The sequence below is a fragment of the Lathyrus oleraceus genome, chromosome 1, assembly GCF_024323335.1.
Source record: "Lathyrus oleraceus cultivar Zhongwan6 chromosome 1, CAAS_Psat_ZW6_1.0, whole genome shotgun sequence".
Taxonomy (NCBI): Eukaryota; Viridiplantae; Streptophyta; class Magnoliopsida; order Fabales; family Fabaceae; genus Lathyrus; species Lathyrus oleraceus.
Window position 1 is genome coordinate 430,471,060 of NC_066579.1, and position 16,572 is coordinate 430,487,631.

The following is a 16,572-nucleotide window of genomic DNA, read 5'->3' on the forward strand; positions in this document are numbered from 1 at the left end:
TCACTCCTAAAAGAATAATTAGGATACCCAGATCTCTATCTGCTAGACACCTAGTTAGTGAATTTTTCACAGCTTCTAGCCAATTACCTAGACCTTCTACTTCTCAAACAAGAGAAGAGATAGAGGTCGTTGAGAATACAAGACTTAGCGAAAATAGAATTTCCCAAGGAATTTATCAAAAACCTAATACTCCAAGAGTAGAATCACCTACTCCGTCAGACATGGATTTCCAGTTATAATGTTAGATTACTCCCCTGGTAGCAAGATGAGACAACTCATCAATGATGGGTTTCAACATGAGAGATATACTCAATTCAGAGAATGGTTTTTTAAAAAAATTTCAAAATCCGAATTAGCTCAATTTAAAGATGAGTACTACACTCAAATGAACCTTGCGCAGGATTTCATTCCTTTTGTGAAATGGTTTGTTAACTATTTCATAAGTAAAAAACAAGAAGAAATCCTTGTTTTACAAAGACCTTGGAAAATGTTAGAGGAGAGAAAATGGAAGCTCCTTTTCCCCCTGACAAACGATAAGTTTGAGTCAAAATACTGAAGCTACCCCTTACCTTAACCTTCAGTTACAAAGAGTTGAACAAAATCAAGTTACTCTTAAGGAATTAAATTCCGTCAACAGGTCTCAGAATTATACCAATGCTTATCTTGTTTGCTTAGGAGAACAATTTATCTCTATGGAAAAAGATCTATTATCCATAAAAAATCTTTTAGAAAAACAAATAGCACGTCAAGATATCATTATTGACCTCATAAATAAACCTAAAGACCAGATGTCCACATCGACTATTTCAGATGTTTCTATAGTACAACCTCCTGTTTCCATAAAGGGATTTAAAAATGGAAACCAATGGTCAAGAATTTGTTCGTATTTTAGAACAAAAGTTAAAAGGTCTTAATATCACAGTTATGTCCCATGAAGATTATTCTGAGGATAATAACGAAAACCATATTGACCAATTATCTGATATGTTTGCTAATTTAGACATTAGTAACCTTGACATTAATAATACTAATAATATAAACCCTATTTATTCTCCTAGGCCTATAGAAAAGTATTATTACAAACGCCCCTCACCGCAAGATTTGCTCTTTGAAGAACCTGAACCATTCCAGAATTCTTATTCAGGAAAAGCCATTTATGAATGAAATGTTGATGGTCTTAATGACAAACAGATTACAGATACAATCCCTAGGATGATCATGTATTCTACTGTTTGCAAGCAACATGGAAATTCAGATAGTTCTATAACATCCTTTATAACCACAGGATTTGTTGGCCAACTTAGAGGCTGGTGGGATCATTATTTCACAGAATCTCATAAATTAGAAATTCTTAATCATAAGAAAATCAATAAGATCGAGCCAGGAACCAGTAGAAGCACTACTTTGGCTACGACTACCACAGGAGAAGAAGATGCAGTGTATACTCTGTGTCTCTCCATCTTACAACATTTTGTAGGAACCAATGTCCCCATTGGAGAAAAAATCCAGACACTTCTCCAAAACCTTAGGTGTCATTCTCTTACCCACTTTAGATGGTATAAGGATACTTTTCTTTCAAGAGTTTATCAATTAAACAATCCCAATTCTTTGCATTGGAAAGCAAAATTTATTGATGGATTACCCCATTTCTTTTCTGAAAATGTTAGACAATCTTTAAGACAGAAAAATGATGGGATAAAAATAAATTATTCTGACCTTACTTATGGTCATATAATTAACACTTGGGTTAATGAAGGATTAACTTTATGTAATGACATAAAGCTTAGAAATCAACTTAAAAAGCAAAAGCTTTCGGAGAAACACCAACTTGGTGAATTTTACGAACAATTTGCTTTTGATCTTGGAAAATCTCCGGATAATAATAATAAGAAAAAGGAAATTTTTTTCTGCAATAAACCTTATAAGGATAAGTCAAAAAATTCTTATAAAAATTCTTATAAGAATAAGAAAAAGGGTCACTACAATAAATGTAGACCTAAAGAAAAATCTTTTGACCCTAAAGGTAAAAGAAAAGCCAAAAAGCTTGACATAACGTGTCATAAATGTGGCAAACATGGTCATTATGCCAACCAATGTTGGACTAAAAAAGCTCTTAATGAGATAGAAGATGAACAATTGCGTTCTCAATTAGAAAAAGTTTTACTTCTCAATTCTGATTCTGAAAATTATTCTTCAGAAGAGGATATTAATATGATTTATGAATCCTCTACTGAATGCTCTTCTGAATATTCTGACAGTAATGACTGTCAATGTAATCAATTAGATGACTGGAAATCAATTGTTGATATGAATGAGTTAAATGTTTTAACCTCAGAACAAGACGAAGCTATAAAAGCTATAGAATCTATTTCTAATAAAGAACTAAAAAGAAAAATGCTTGAGGTCTTAATACAAGAAAACTCTAAAAAAGATTTTCCTGTTATTACAGAAGCACCTTACCAATTAAGTGAGGTTTTGTCTAGATTTCGACAGTCTAACATCCGTGAAACTCTTGTTTCTATTATGGATTTAAATAGAGAAATAAATCTCTTAAAGAGTGAGATATCTCAGATTAAAAGAGAAAACTATGGTTTATCTCAAAGACTCACTTTGTTAGAATCTAGTAATTCCAAAGTAGAAGAGATACCTTCAACTAGTAATCCTTCACATAGTGATGAAATCCTTTCTCTCATTGATAGAGTGACCTCTCAAAAATGGTTTGTTAGAATAACTTTAGTTATTAATAGAAATTTCATATTAGAAAATGAAGTTGCCCTTATTCTCACTAAATACTTTGATAAAACCACACAATCTCTTACCCAAGCTGAAGGAGATAAACTCACGGTTAATTATAAGTTGTCTAATGCTTATATCTGTAACAAAGATATTTGTTTACCTACTCATTTTATTCTTGTAAAAAATTTAATTCATAGAATCATATTAGGAACTCCTTTTCTGCATAAAATTATGCCTCTAATTAATGTTGATCAAAAGGGAATTACCTCCGTTATCAATAACAAAAGAATTACTTTTGAATTTATTACTGATCCTCATACAAGGATGATTAGTGAAGTTAAAGATATTCTTCTTAAAAAAGAAAAACAAATTTGTTTTCTTAAAGAAGAAGTAGATTTATTAAACATTACTTCTCAACTTAAGAAACCTGAAATTCAAAATCAAATTAAATCAATTGATCAACAGTTTAGAGATGAAATCTGCAATGATTTACCTAATGCCTTTTGGAATAGAAAGAAACATGTTATTTCTTTACCTTATCTTGATGACTTTAATGAAAGTCAGATTCCAACCAAAGCTATACCTGCTCAAATGAATCATGAGTATTTGGATTTATACAAAAAGGAGATAGAATCTCTTTTAGAGAAAACTTTAATAAGAAAATTCAAATCTCCTTGGAGATGCACATTTTTTTTTATGTTAATAATGCTGCCGAAAGGGAACGTGGGGTCCCTAGACTTGTTATAAATTACAAACCTCTTAATAAAGTGTTAAAATGGATTAGATATCCTATTCCTAATAAAAAAGATCTTTTAGATAGATTAAACAATGCTTTAATCTTCTCTAAATTTGATATGAAATCTGGTTATTGGCAAATTCAGATTAATGAATCTGATAAGTATAAAACAACCTTTACTGTTCCTTTTGGACATTATGAATGGAATGTCATTCCTTTTGGCCTTAAAAATGCTCCTTCTGAATTTCAAAATATTATGAATGATATTTTTAATCTTTATACTGAATTTATAATTGTTTATATTGATGATGTCTTAGCTTTTTCTAAAACTATAGATCAACATGTTAAACATTTAAAAATATTCAAAGGATTAGTTAAACATAATGAATTAGTTATATCTGCTCCTAAGATGAAACTTTTTCAAACAAAAGTTAGATTTTTAGGACATGAAATTGACTAAGGAACTATAATTCCTATACAAAGAAGTATTGAATTCGCTTCTAAATTCCCACTATTATTACAGATAAAAAACAATTACAAAGGTTTCTTGGTAGTCTCAATTATATAGCAGATTATTATGAAAATCTTACAAAAGATACTTCCATATTACATGCTAGGCTTAAAAAGAATCCTGGCCCTTGGACTGATAAACATTCTCAAGCAGTTTAAAGAATTAAAAATAAATTTAAATATTTGCCTTGTTTATCCCTTGCTAACCCTAAATATTTCAAAATTGTTGAAACGGATGCTTCCGACTTAGGCTATGGAGGAATCCTTAAACAAATTATACCTGACACATCAAAAGAAGTTTTAGTCAGCTTTACCTCTGGAAAATGGAATCCTGCCAAATAAAAATATTCTACTATCAAAAAAGAGATGCTCTCTATTATAAAATGCATTTCAAAATTTTAAGATGATCTTATTTAATAAGAAATTTTTGTTAAAAATTGATTGTAGCTCAACTAAATCAATTATTGAAAAAGATGTTAAAAATCTTGTTGCTAAGCAAATTTTTGCTAGCTGGCAATCTCAATTATCTACGTTTGAATTTGACATTCAACACATCAAAGGTGAAAATAATTCACTTGCTGATTATTTAACTCGTGAATTCTTGCAGGGAAAAAATGATGACCCCGTATAGGGGAAGAGGCCGCGGTTATGGCCGTGGTGGAAGGGGGAGTAACAATATGTTACCCCAGCCAGAATCAAACATTCCTCTAATAGGGGATTGGACTACGGTTTACAAAGGTAGAAAAATGCAACAATTATCTGCATCTTTATCCAAAAGGGAAGATATTCCTTCCTCCTCCTCTAATAAAAGTACATCTTACAAAGAAGTTGCGGTTAATAACCCACCTCAAGAGCAATTGGATTATTTTGAAAATCCAGTAATTGAAAAAATCATGTATATTGATGAAGAAGATATCAAAATGAATCCAAATGATGGATGGTCCATCAAAACTAGATACCTCGAATCAAGAGGATATCCAGGCCTACATGGAAAATCTAGGCCTCACCTAGAAATTCTTCTAACCGTTACCGAATCGGTAACATTTACTCACCATTATCAGATTAATAATCCTGAAAGTTTTATAAACTTCAGTAAATGTCACATTAATAAAATCCTGTTACCAAGAGAATGAGGTCTTAATCCAAATGGTGAAAAGGCAATAAGAATTGCAGAAGGAAAGTATATTTACGTTAATTATTGGGACTATGTCCAAGCTTTTACTCAAGCTTTTTATTATCAAAATCCCAAGAATAAGCACTCTTGGTTTTTCTCTATTAATCCAGAGATGATTAATAGACCTATACCAAATTGGTTTTATGAATGGTGGACTAAATTTGGTCCGTCTTTGGAAATACTACCCAAAGAATTACTTGATTTATACAATCCCTGGTGTGACAATAGCCCACTTATTGCAAATATTTTATCTGATAATTTAATCACCGGACAATGTCCATTTTGGTTCTTTACCAAATTTCAGATTCCATGGATATGGAGATGGTCAATCACCATATCTCAAGATAAGTTCAACATACCTATTTTAGAAAGAATTTTCTTCTATAAATGGTGGAACAAAATGAGTTCCGAAGAAGTCCAGAAAATAGGAAATTTAATTCAAACAACTATAGCTGAAGACCAAAGTAATAAGGTCAAAGAGCAAAGCTCCCAACAAATGTCTATGGGAAATCTAAAGAACTTCTTTCAGAGAAAATATACAAATGAATCAGAAGATGTAATCATGGTTAGAACTTTGGACCATATGAAAAACCAATTCTTCTCCACTTTTCCAGCAAAAGCATCAAAAGATGAGGATTCATCTATGAAGACCAGCTCTTCCATGGGATCAATTGATTCCCACAACTTTGACTGTTTGGCAGGAGAAGCCCAAGCAGAGGACCCAACTGAAGAGGATTTCTGGAACGCAATGATTCAATCCATGTACGGAAGGAGCAGGATCGAAATATGTATAAGAAAGTCATTTTAATTCGATCCTGCTCCTTCCGTACATGGATTGAATCATTGCGTCCCAGAAATCCTCTACAGTTGGGTCCTCTGCTTGGGCTTCTCCTGCCAAACAGTCAAAGTTGTGGGAATCAATTGATCCCATGGAAGAGCTGGTCTTCATAGATGAATCCTCATCTTTTGATGCTTTTGCTGGAAAAGTGGAGAAAAATTGGTTTTTCGTATGGTCCAAAGTTCTAACCATGATTTCATCTTCTGATTCATTTGTATATTTTCTCTGGAAGAAGTTCTTCAGATTTCCCATAGACATTTGTTGGGAGCTTTGCTCTTTGACCTTATTACTTTGGTCTTCAGCTATAGCTGTTTGAATTAAATTTCCTATTTTCTGGACTTCTTCGGAACTCATTTTGTTCCACAATTTATAGAAGAAAATTCTTTCTAAAATGGGTATGTTGAACTTATCTTGAGATATGGTGATTGACCATCTCCATATCCATGGAATCTGAAATTTGGTAAAGAACCAAAATGGACATTGTCCAGTGATTAAATTATCAGATAAAATATTTGCAATAAGTGGCCTATTGTCACACCAGAGATTGTATAAATCAAGTAATTCTTTGGGTAGTATTTCCAAAGACGGACCAAATTTAGTCCACCATTCATAAAACCAATTTGGTATAGGTCTATTAATCATCTCTGGATTAATAGAGAAAAACCAAGAGTGCTTATTCTTGGGATTTTGATAATAAAAAGCTCGAGTAAAAGCTTGAACATAGTCCTAGTAATTAAATTAAATATACTTTCCTTCTGCAATTCTTATTGCCTTTTCACCATTTGGATTAAGACCTCATTCTCTTGGTAACATGATTTTATTAATGTGACATTTACTGAAGTTTATAAAACTTTCAGGATTATTATTCTGGTAATGGTGAGTAAATGTTACCGATTCGGTAACGGTTAGAAGAATTTCTATGTGAGGCCTTGATTTTCCATGTAGGCCTGAATATCCTCTTGATTCGAGGTATCTAGTTTTGATAGACCATCCATCATTTGGATTGATTTTGATATCTTCTTCATCAATATACATGATTTTTCAGTTACTGGATTTTCAAAATAATCCAATTGTTCTTGAGGTGGGTTATTAACCGCAACTTCTTTGTAAGATGTACTTTTATTAGAGGAGGAGGAAGGAATATCTTCCCTTTTAGATAAAGATGCAGGTAATTGTTGCATTTTTCTACCTTTGTAAACTATAGTCCAATCCCCTATTAGAGGAATGTTTGATTCTGGCTGGGGTAACATATTGTTACTCCCCCTTCCACCACGGCCATAACCGCGACCTCTTCCCCTATACGGGGTCATCATTTTTCCCTGCAAGAATTCACAAGTTAAATAATTAGCAAGTGAATTATTTTCACCTTTAATGTGTTGAATGTCAAATTCAAACATAGATAATTGAGATTGCCAGCTAGCAAAAATTTGCTTAGCAATAAGATTTTTAACATCTTTTTCAATAATTGACTTTGGATTAAAAAAAAATGCAAACTTAGGACAATATTTTTTCCCAAGATGCCTCAAAGGATTGCATAAAGATAAACTCTACCACATGCCACCCCTCACTACTTCCCCGACCTTCATCACCACCATATCTTCATCCTTACCATGGCATCATATTTTTGGTCACCCCAATGAAAGAACATTGAGACATCTCTTATCCATGAATAAAATAAATATAAGCACATCTTTACCATGCATCTCATGCAGTATGTCAAAAATCCCGAAACTGTCATTTACTTCTTCTAGTATAATCAGCAAAATGCCACTTGAAATTATTTATGCAGATGTATGGGGGCATGCACCTATTAAGTCCTTAGATGGTTATTTATATTACCTTATTTATGTTGACCATTTTACCAAATATATTTGATTGTACCCACTCAAAAATAAATTTGATGTCTCAATTATCTTTCCTCAGTTCAAAGCTATTGTTGAAAAGTTTTTTAATTTACCCATTCTTGTGTTATACTCAAATAATGGAGGAGAGTTTATAAAATTAAAAACATTCTTATCCTTCAATGGTATCTCATATTACACCACTCCACCACACACCCATTAACTCAATGCTACTGCAGAACGAAGGAATTGACATATAGTAAAAACGACACTTGCACTTTTGCATCATGCTAAGCTACCAACTACATTATGGTTCTTTGCTTTTCGTACTACAACATACTTAATAAATAGATTACCCACCTCAAAGCTCAATATGGACACTCCATATCAACTACTCCACCATACCATACACAAACCTCACCATCTCCACTCATTTGGACGCCCATGGTTCCCTTAGCTACGCCCCTATACCAGCAACAAACTACAACGTAGATATGCACCGTGTATATTCATCGGCTATTCACCTTCACAACATGCTTACCAATCCCTTGATCCTGTCACAAATTGGATCTATACCTCTAGACATGTCACATTCTATGACAACCATTTCCCATATAAGTCCCAAATCAAACCACCACTAACTCCTATAAATCCTCCAACTATAAACCAAACTCCTCCACACTATATAATACCCATCCCACCTACAAACACTACCAATTCAAGTCCACCACCATAACAACCACCAACAATCCTTCTAGGGGCTTCCTTGAGTTCAGATACTTCATCAGGTAATGATATCGAAACTAAACACTTTACTCATAATAACAATTATGTCACTAAACAAAATGCAGCAACTATTAGTGAGTATCATGTGGTAACCATATTCAAAAATAATATCTTCAAGCCGAAACATGTGCTCAATGTTACAAACTATCATTTACCAGAGAATCTTGAGCCATCAAATATGAGGCAAGCCATGCAAAAACCACATTAAAGACAAGCAATATCTGAAGAAATTGATGCATTAATACACAATGGAACATGGTCCTTAGTTCCACCGCCAAAAGGCCACAACATCGTTGATTGTAAATGGTTGTTTCACATTAAAAGAAATCCAGATGGTTCTATCTCAAAATATAAGGCTAGACTAGTTGCAAAGGGGTTCACATAATGCACGGGAGTTGATTTCAAAGAAACATTTGCATAAGTGGTGAGACCTCAAACGGTTAAACTCATCTTCAATATTGCATTGGGTCATGCTTGGCCCATACACCAACTTGATGTTAACAATGCCTTTCTCCAAGGAGTTCTCAAAGAAAAAGTTTTTATGGATCAACCACCTGGTATGAAAGATCAACTACACCCTTAATATGTGTGCAACTTCACAATATAATTTATGGCTTGAGACAAGCACCAAGAGCATGGCATGATGCACTTAAATCATTCATCATCTCCCATGGTTTTCAAATGAGTCAAAATGATCCTTCATTGTTAATTTATACTCCAGGATCAACTCTGGCTTATTTTCTTGTGCATGTTGATGATTTACTACTTACATGTAATAATGTTAAATTCCTTACAAGCTTCATTACGTCCCTCTCAAACCGGTTCTCACTCAAGAACATCAGAACACCTCACTATTTCTTGGGAGTTGAATTCATCCCCACAGCTACGAGCCTATTCCTATCTCAACACAAATTTATTTGAGACATTCTTGAAAAGTTTGAAATTGAAGGAGCCAAACCGTCCCCGACACCTTTATCTCAAACATCCACTCTAAGCTTGCATGACGGAACCCCGACAACAGATTTCACACACTACAAAAAGTCCTTGGATCATTTCAATACTTAAATCTAACAAGGCCATATATTTCATTTTCCATCAACGAACTCTCACAATTTATGCACAAGCCAATCACATTACATCTTCAAGATCTTAAGAGAATGCTTCGTTACTTGAAATCCACAATGAATTATGGTATTATGCTGCGCATACCAACTTCTCTCAACTTACTTGCCTAAACTGATGCATATTAGGGTGGTAATGCTGATGATAGAGCCTCAACCTCGACATACTTTATATTTTTGTGTGGCAATCCTATCTCGTGGACATCGAAAAAGAAAAGGTCACTAGCTCGATCATCCACTGAAGCAGAATATCGAGCAGTAGCAATAGGAGCAACTGAGCTTTTATGGCTCCTCAAATTAATCAAAGAACTACGGGTACCAATTTAGCAACCTTCAAGGATTCCATGTGATAATATATAAGCAACCTATCTATGCTAAAATCCTGTTTTTCATACTAGGATGAGGCATATCTCAATGGACTACCATTTTGTTTGAGAACAAGTTCAAGCTGACATTCTACAAGTCTCTCATGTCTCTACAAAGGATAAACTAGTTGATATCATCACAAAACCCCTTGCCACACAACAATTCAAAGATCTCACATTCAAGATGCAAGTTATCTATGTAAACTTGCTCTTGAGGGGGCATATAAGAGCATCACGACAAGGCAATGACAAGGCTGCATAACTTGGTCAAATAACGGTTCCTTATTCTCAAGCTAACTTAGAGCAACAGATCGATTAGTATTAATTGACTTTTATTTGTTGTTAATTACCATTAATATTTGTATTCGTTACACTTGTATATGAGGAGAATATTACTCTCTATAAGTACATTATCATCTATAAATTAAAATCATCACAGCAATCTCTCTTTCTATAATTTCTTCAATCACATTTGATTTGATGTTCTGAAGTGGTTAAATATGTCTTGTGTTATTCTTAGCACCCATAAACATGCTATTCAATTTTGGGGTGTTGGTGATTTTAGTATCATCAATGTATTTTTAGTAGTAATGTGATTTACTATAGGCCGATGCAATTATGCGTTAAAGCTTGGAAACGAGTTAGGGGTAGTGCGGAGTGCACGCTCGTCGAGTCAACGTATAATTGAATGCGAATAATTGAAACGGGGTTCCAACGTTCGAAATTTTCTTTTGAATTTCGAATCCTTTCCCAACCGACGTAACCGTTTTTGAACAGTTGCGTCTTTTCGGTTTCTGTTATTGATCTCCTATATAAGGAGTCATTTGGCCTCAGTTTGAAAAAAAAGACATAACGAAACCAAACTTTCTCTCTACATTCCTGAACATTTCTCTTTGCCAGAAACAAATTGTTCTTCAAGAATTATCCCCACAAAGATTTCGTGAACCCAGGCAAGAATAGGGTCGAAATACTTTGTTCGGAAAGTGTACGAACACGATTCTTCGAAGTTATCCAGGATTATCATACCCAATTTTCTAACAAACGAACAAAGTATTTTCTGATAATCATGGCTGGAGGAAGCACCGTCAAGGAGATGACTACAAACTTCGGAAAATTGGACAAGTTTCAAGGACAAGACTTCAGGCGTTGGCAAAAGAAGATGCATTTCATGTTGACAACGTTGAAGGTGGTGCACGTCCTGTCTACACCGATTCCAGAACTTCTGGAGGAAGACACGGTTGAAAATCTGAGACGTAGATCAAAATGGGAGAACGACGACTACATATGCAGAGGGCACATTCTTAACGGTATGTCTGATCCCTTATTTGATATTTATCAAAACATAGAATCTGCAAAGGAATTGTGGGATTGTCTCGAATCCAAGTACATGGCAGAGGACTCATCCAGTAAAAAGTTCCTGGTAACCGATTTCAACAATTACAAAATGGTTGAATCGAGGTCTGTCATGGAACAATTCAATGAACTCCTCCGAATCCTTGGACAGTTCACACAACACGGATTGAAGATGGATGAAACAATATCTGTCTCAAGCATCATAGACAAGTTGCCTCCTTCGTGGAAGGATTTCAAACACAATCTGAAGCATGGAAAAGACGAACTGTCTTTGATCCAACTTGGAAGTCACTTGCGCATAGAAGAATCTCTAAGAGCGCAGGAGGATGACAAAGGAAAGGGGAAAGAAATTGCTGGACCCTCGGTTAATATGGTCGAAGAGGGTGGTAAGAACGGTAACAACAAAAACAAAGGAAAGAAGCGTGCTTTCAAGAACAATAAGGGCAGTTTCGGTGCTAACAAGAAACCGAAACTAGAATGCTGGAAGTGTGGCAAAACAGGCCACTTCAAGAAGGATTGTCGTTCCGGCAAAAAGCATGATAACGCGAATGCAAGTGGTTCAGGAAAGGGGTCTAAGGACCAATCCGAAAACCAAGGTCAGAAATCAATTCGTGATTTGAATAGTTTGATTAAACATTCGGTTTCACTAAATTCTGAAGCATTCTATGTGCAGGATGATGCTATCGCGTGGTGGATTGATTCTGGCGCTACAACACATGTTTGCAAGGATCGTTTCTGGTTCAAGACTCTTGTTCCAGTGGAAGATGGTTCTGTCCTCTACATGGGAGATGATCACTTCGCTCCCGTTGAAGGCAAAGGAAACGTGGTGCTAGAATTCAGTTCTGGAAAGACTATTACTTTGTTTAATGTTTTGTATGTTCCTAAACTACGTAAAAATTTAATTTCTGGTCCTGTATTAAATAAGCTTGGATACAAGCAAGTGTGTGAATCCGATAAATATGTTTTATCGAAGTCTGGTGTGTTTGTAGGATTTGGATATTATAATAATGGTATGTTTATGATGAATTTGAATGGAGTTCCTAATGATTCTGGTTCTGTATTTATGTCCTCTTCGAATGTTATCAATTCATCGTTATGGCATGCTCGTCTAGGACACGTACATTATAAAAGAATGCATGAAATGTCTAAAGATGATTTAATTCCTGTTTTTGATAAAAATGTAGAAAATTGTAAAACTTGCATGTTAACAAAGATCACTAGGCAACCTTTTAAAAGTATAACAAGGAAATCTGTCATTCTTGAGTTGATACATAGTGATTTATGTGATTTGCATGCTACTCCATCATTAGGACATAAAAAATATTTTGTCACTTTCATAGATGATGCATCTAGATTCTGCTATGTTTATTTGCTGCATGCTAAGGACGAATCCTTAGATAAATTCAAAATTTATAAAACTGAAGTTGAAGTGCAACAGAATGTGTTGATTAAAACATTACGTACAGATAGAGGTGGTGAATATTATGATCCTGTATTTTTCCAATCCGTAGGAATCATTCATGAGACTACGGCACCTTATACACCTCAACAAAATGGTATGGCTGAAAGGAAAAATAGAGTGCTTAAGGAAATGGTGAATGCCATGTTATCTTACTCTGGTTTGAGTGAAGGGTTTTGGGGAGAAGCTATGTTAACAGCTTGCTATTTGTTAAATAGGGTTCCTAATAAAAGGAACAAGACTACCCCATATGAACTTTGGCATAAGAAACGACCCAACTTAACATTTCTACGTGTTTGGGGTTGTAGGGCCGTGGTTAGACTCCCGGACCCAAAAAGGAAAACTTTGGGTGAAAAGGGTGTAGCTTGCATCTTTGTTGGATATGCTGAGCACTCCAAGGCTTATAGGTTTTATGTTATAGAACCTAATGACTCGATTTCTATTAACACGATTATAGAATCGAGAGATGCCATATTTGATGAGAATTATTTCTCTTTTATACCTAGACCAAAGGACTCTATACCTAATTCAGATGAATCTCTAAGGGATGATCATTCAAATGATGTGCCAAGTGAGACACTTGAACCCCGTAGGAGCAAAAGAGCTAGAAAATCTAGATCTTATGGATCTGATTTTCAACTATATTTAGTTGAGGGATCAAAGGATCAGATTGACACTCAATACTATTATTGCTATAGTATAGAGGAGGATCCAAGAACGTATGATGAAGCTGTGAAATCTCGAGATTCTGCTTTTTGAAAAGAAGCAATTGACGAAGAGATTGGTTCTATCATGGAAAATAATACTTGGGTATCATCTGATTTACCACCAGGTTGCAAACCATTGGGTTGCAAATGGATCTTCAAAAAGAAGATGAAAGTCGATGGTAAAATTGACAAGTTTAAAGCTAGATTAGTTATCCAAGGCTTCAGACAAAAGGAAGGGATTGATTATTTCGATACCTATGCTCCTGTTGCCCGTATCACTACTATTAGATTGTTGATTGCCTTGGCGGCTATTCATAATCTAGTGATTCATCAAATGGATGTCAAAACAGCATTTTTGAATGGTGATTTGGAGGAAGAAGTGTATATGAAGCAACCTGAAGGATTTGTAATGCCTGGTAATGAGCATAAAGTGTGTAAGCTAGTTAAGTCGTTGTATGGGCTGAAACAAGCTCCGAAGCAGTGGCATCAAAAGTTTGATGAGGTTGTTTTGTCTAATGGTTTCATTCTAAACCAAGCTGACAAATGTGTATATAGCAAATTTGATACTTCCGGTAAAGGAGTTTTCATTTGCTTATATGTTGATGACATGTTGATCTTTGGCACCGACCAAAATCAAGTTGATAAAACAAAGAATTTCTTGTCATCAAAGTTCTCCATGAAGGATATGGGAGAAGCGGACGTTATTCTTGGTATTAAGATTAAACGGGAGAATAAGGGGATTGTAATTACGCAATCTCATTACATTGAGAAAATACTCAAGAAGTTCAATTATGAAAGTTGTTCTCTAGTAAGTACTCCCATGGATCCGGGAGAAAAGCTTATGCCAAATACAGGTAAACCTGTGGATCAACTTGAATATTCAAAAGCTATAGGCTCTTTGATGTATGCTATGATTAGCATTAGACCGGATATTGCTTATGCGGTTGGAAAGTTGAGCAGATTTACTAGTAATCCTAGTAGACATCATTGGCATGCGATAACTAGGGTATTCAAGTACTTGAAGGGTACAATGAATTATGGATTGTCATATATGGGATTTCCTTCGGTGTTAGAGGGTTATTCTGATGCTAGTTGGATAAATAATGCTGAAGATTCATCCTCTACAAGTGGATGGGTGTTCTTGCTTGGGGGAGGTGCCATCTCATGGGCTTCCAAGAAGCAAACATGTATAACTGGTTCCACAATGGAATCTGAGTTTGTAGCATTAGCTGCTGCTGGTAAAGAAGCGGAATGGCTAAGGAATTTGGTATATGAGATTCCGATATGGCCTAAACCGATATCACCAATTTCTATCCGTTGTGATAGTACTGCCACATTGGCTAAAGCTTATAGTCAAATATACAATGGAAAGTCTAGACATTTGGGTGTTAGACATAGTATGATTAGGGAATTAATCATGAATGGGGTGATATCTATTGAGTTTGTTCGGTCGCAACAAAACTTAGCTGACCACTTGACGAAGGGGTTAGCTAGAGACTTAGTGAAGAAGTCGGTATTGGGATGGGATTAAAGTCCATTTAAATCTATTAGATATGGTATACCCAATTCCCTTCTAATACAACATTAGAAGCATAATTCAATGTGGAAAGATCATAGTTAGAGATTGGAGCAATTGTGTTTATCTTCCCAAGGTATGTGCTCAGACCTGCAAGTGATGGCTAGGTTGAATTATATCTTCTTAATGGTTCTTTTGGAAAATTGCAAATGCAGGTGCAAGATTAAAAGAATCACCTATGTGAGCATGAAGTTTTGCCGCTTCAAGAAGCTTGGACTTGGCTTCCTATATGCTTATTAATGGATAAGGACACATGGCTTGTAAAGTGTCAAGTATGAATAGTAGAGTATCGTAAGAAACATATGTGTACTATATCTTCAGACACTCAAATGGATTGACGGGTTCAATCGCTATGACACCCCGATTTTCGAGTATTTGGAATGTGTATTTGTACTAAGATGAAAATTCAATCGCAAGACATTTTCATTTATGCATTTGTTTGATCGTTATACCTGTGTGTTATACCCTTGTATATATTATTGTATATACTAAGTAAATCAAGGATTACACTAAAATGGGGGGAATTTGTTGGTGATTTTAGTATCATCAATGTATTTTTAGTAGTAATGTGATTTACTATAGGCCGATGCAATTATGCGTTAAAGGTTGGAAACGAGTTAGGGGTAGTGCGGAGTGCACGCTCGTCGAGTCAACGTATAATTGAATGCGAATAATTGAAACGGGGTTCCAACGTTCGAAATTTTCTTTTGAATTTCGAATCCTTTCCCAACCGACGTAACCGTTTTTGAACAGTTGCGTCTTTTCGGTTTCTGTTATTGATCTCCTATATAAGGAGTCATTTGGCCTCAGTTTAAAAAAAAAAGACATAACGAAACCAAACTTTCTCTCTACATTCCTGAACATTTCTCTTTGCCAGAAACAAATTGTTCTTCAAGAATTATCCCCACAAAGATTTCGTGAACCCAGGCAAGAATAGGGTCGAAATACTTTGTTCGGAAAGTGTACGAACACGATTCTTCGAAGTTATCCAAGATTATCATACCCAATTTTCTAACATGGGGTGCTCATATGTTTCGCAAAAAAAATCATAATTGCTTACATTTGATTTGGTTTGTTGTACGCTGTATCATTTAAAAAGAGCATAACACATATTTTTGATAAAAAAAATCGCCTTAGGTTGTAGCGCTTAGGCAAATTAAAATTTTGGCTTAGAGGTTACTTAAGGCAAAAAGGCCAAACTTTTATTTAGATTGAATTTATGGTTAACTAATCCATCATCTTCTATTGAATATTTTTATTGGTGATTTTTATTTTTATCACTATAATTTGGTCGAATTATCTTTGTATTTGAACTTGTCTTTTTTTTCATTCTTGATACCGAGTGCTTGAATAATTTTAATATTTTTTTA

General features: G+C 34.8%; 1 protein-coding gene across 3 annotated transcripts in view; it reads left to right on the forward strand.

Moving 5' to 3' along the window:
• The window catches only part of LOC127079800 (KH domain-containing protein At4g18375), a 49,343-nt gene that overhangs the window by 27,073 nt on the left and 5,698 nt on the right, over positions 1–16,572 (forward strand). Inside the window, exons 8-9 of one of the 3 annotated variants that reach the window (XM_051020168.1) lie at positions 9,872–10,057; positions 10,141–10,576. The exons of 1 other annotated variant lie outside the window; for it this stretch is intronic. In XM_051020168.1, the coding sequence (XP_050876125.1) occupies positions 9,872–10,057; positions 10,141–10,194 (240 nt within the window). In that variant the 3' untranslated portion in view covers positions 10,195–10,576. Of the gene's footprint in view, positions 1–4,589; positions 5,178–9,871; positions 10,058–10,140; positions 10,577–16,572 lie in introns of those variants that run through there. One more of the 3 variants, XM_051020186.1, reaches the window with a different exon arrangement.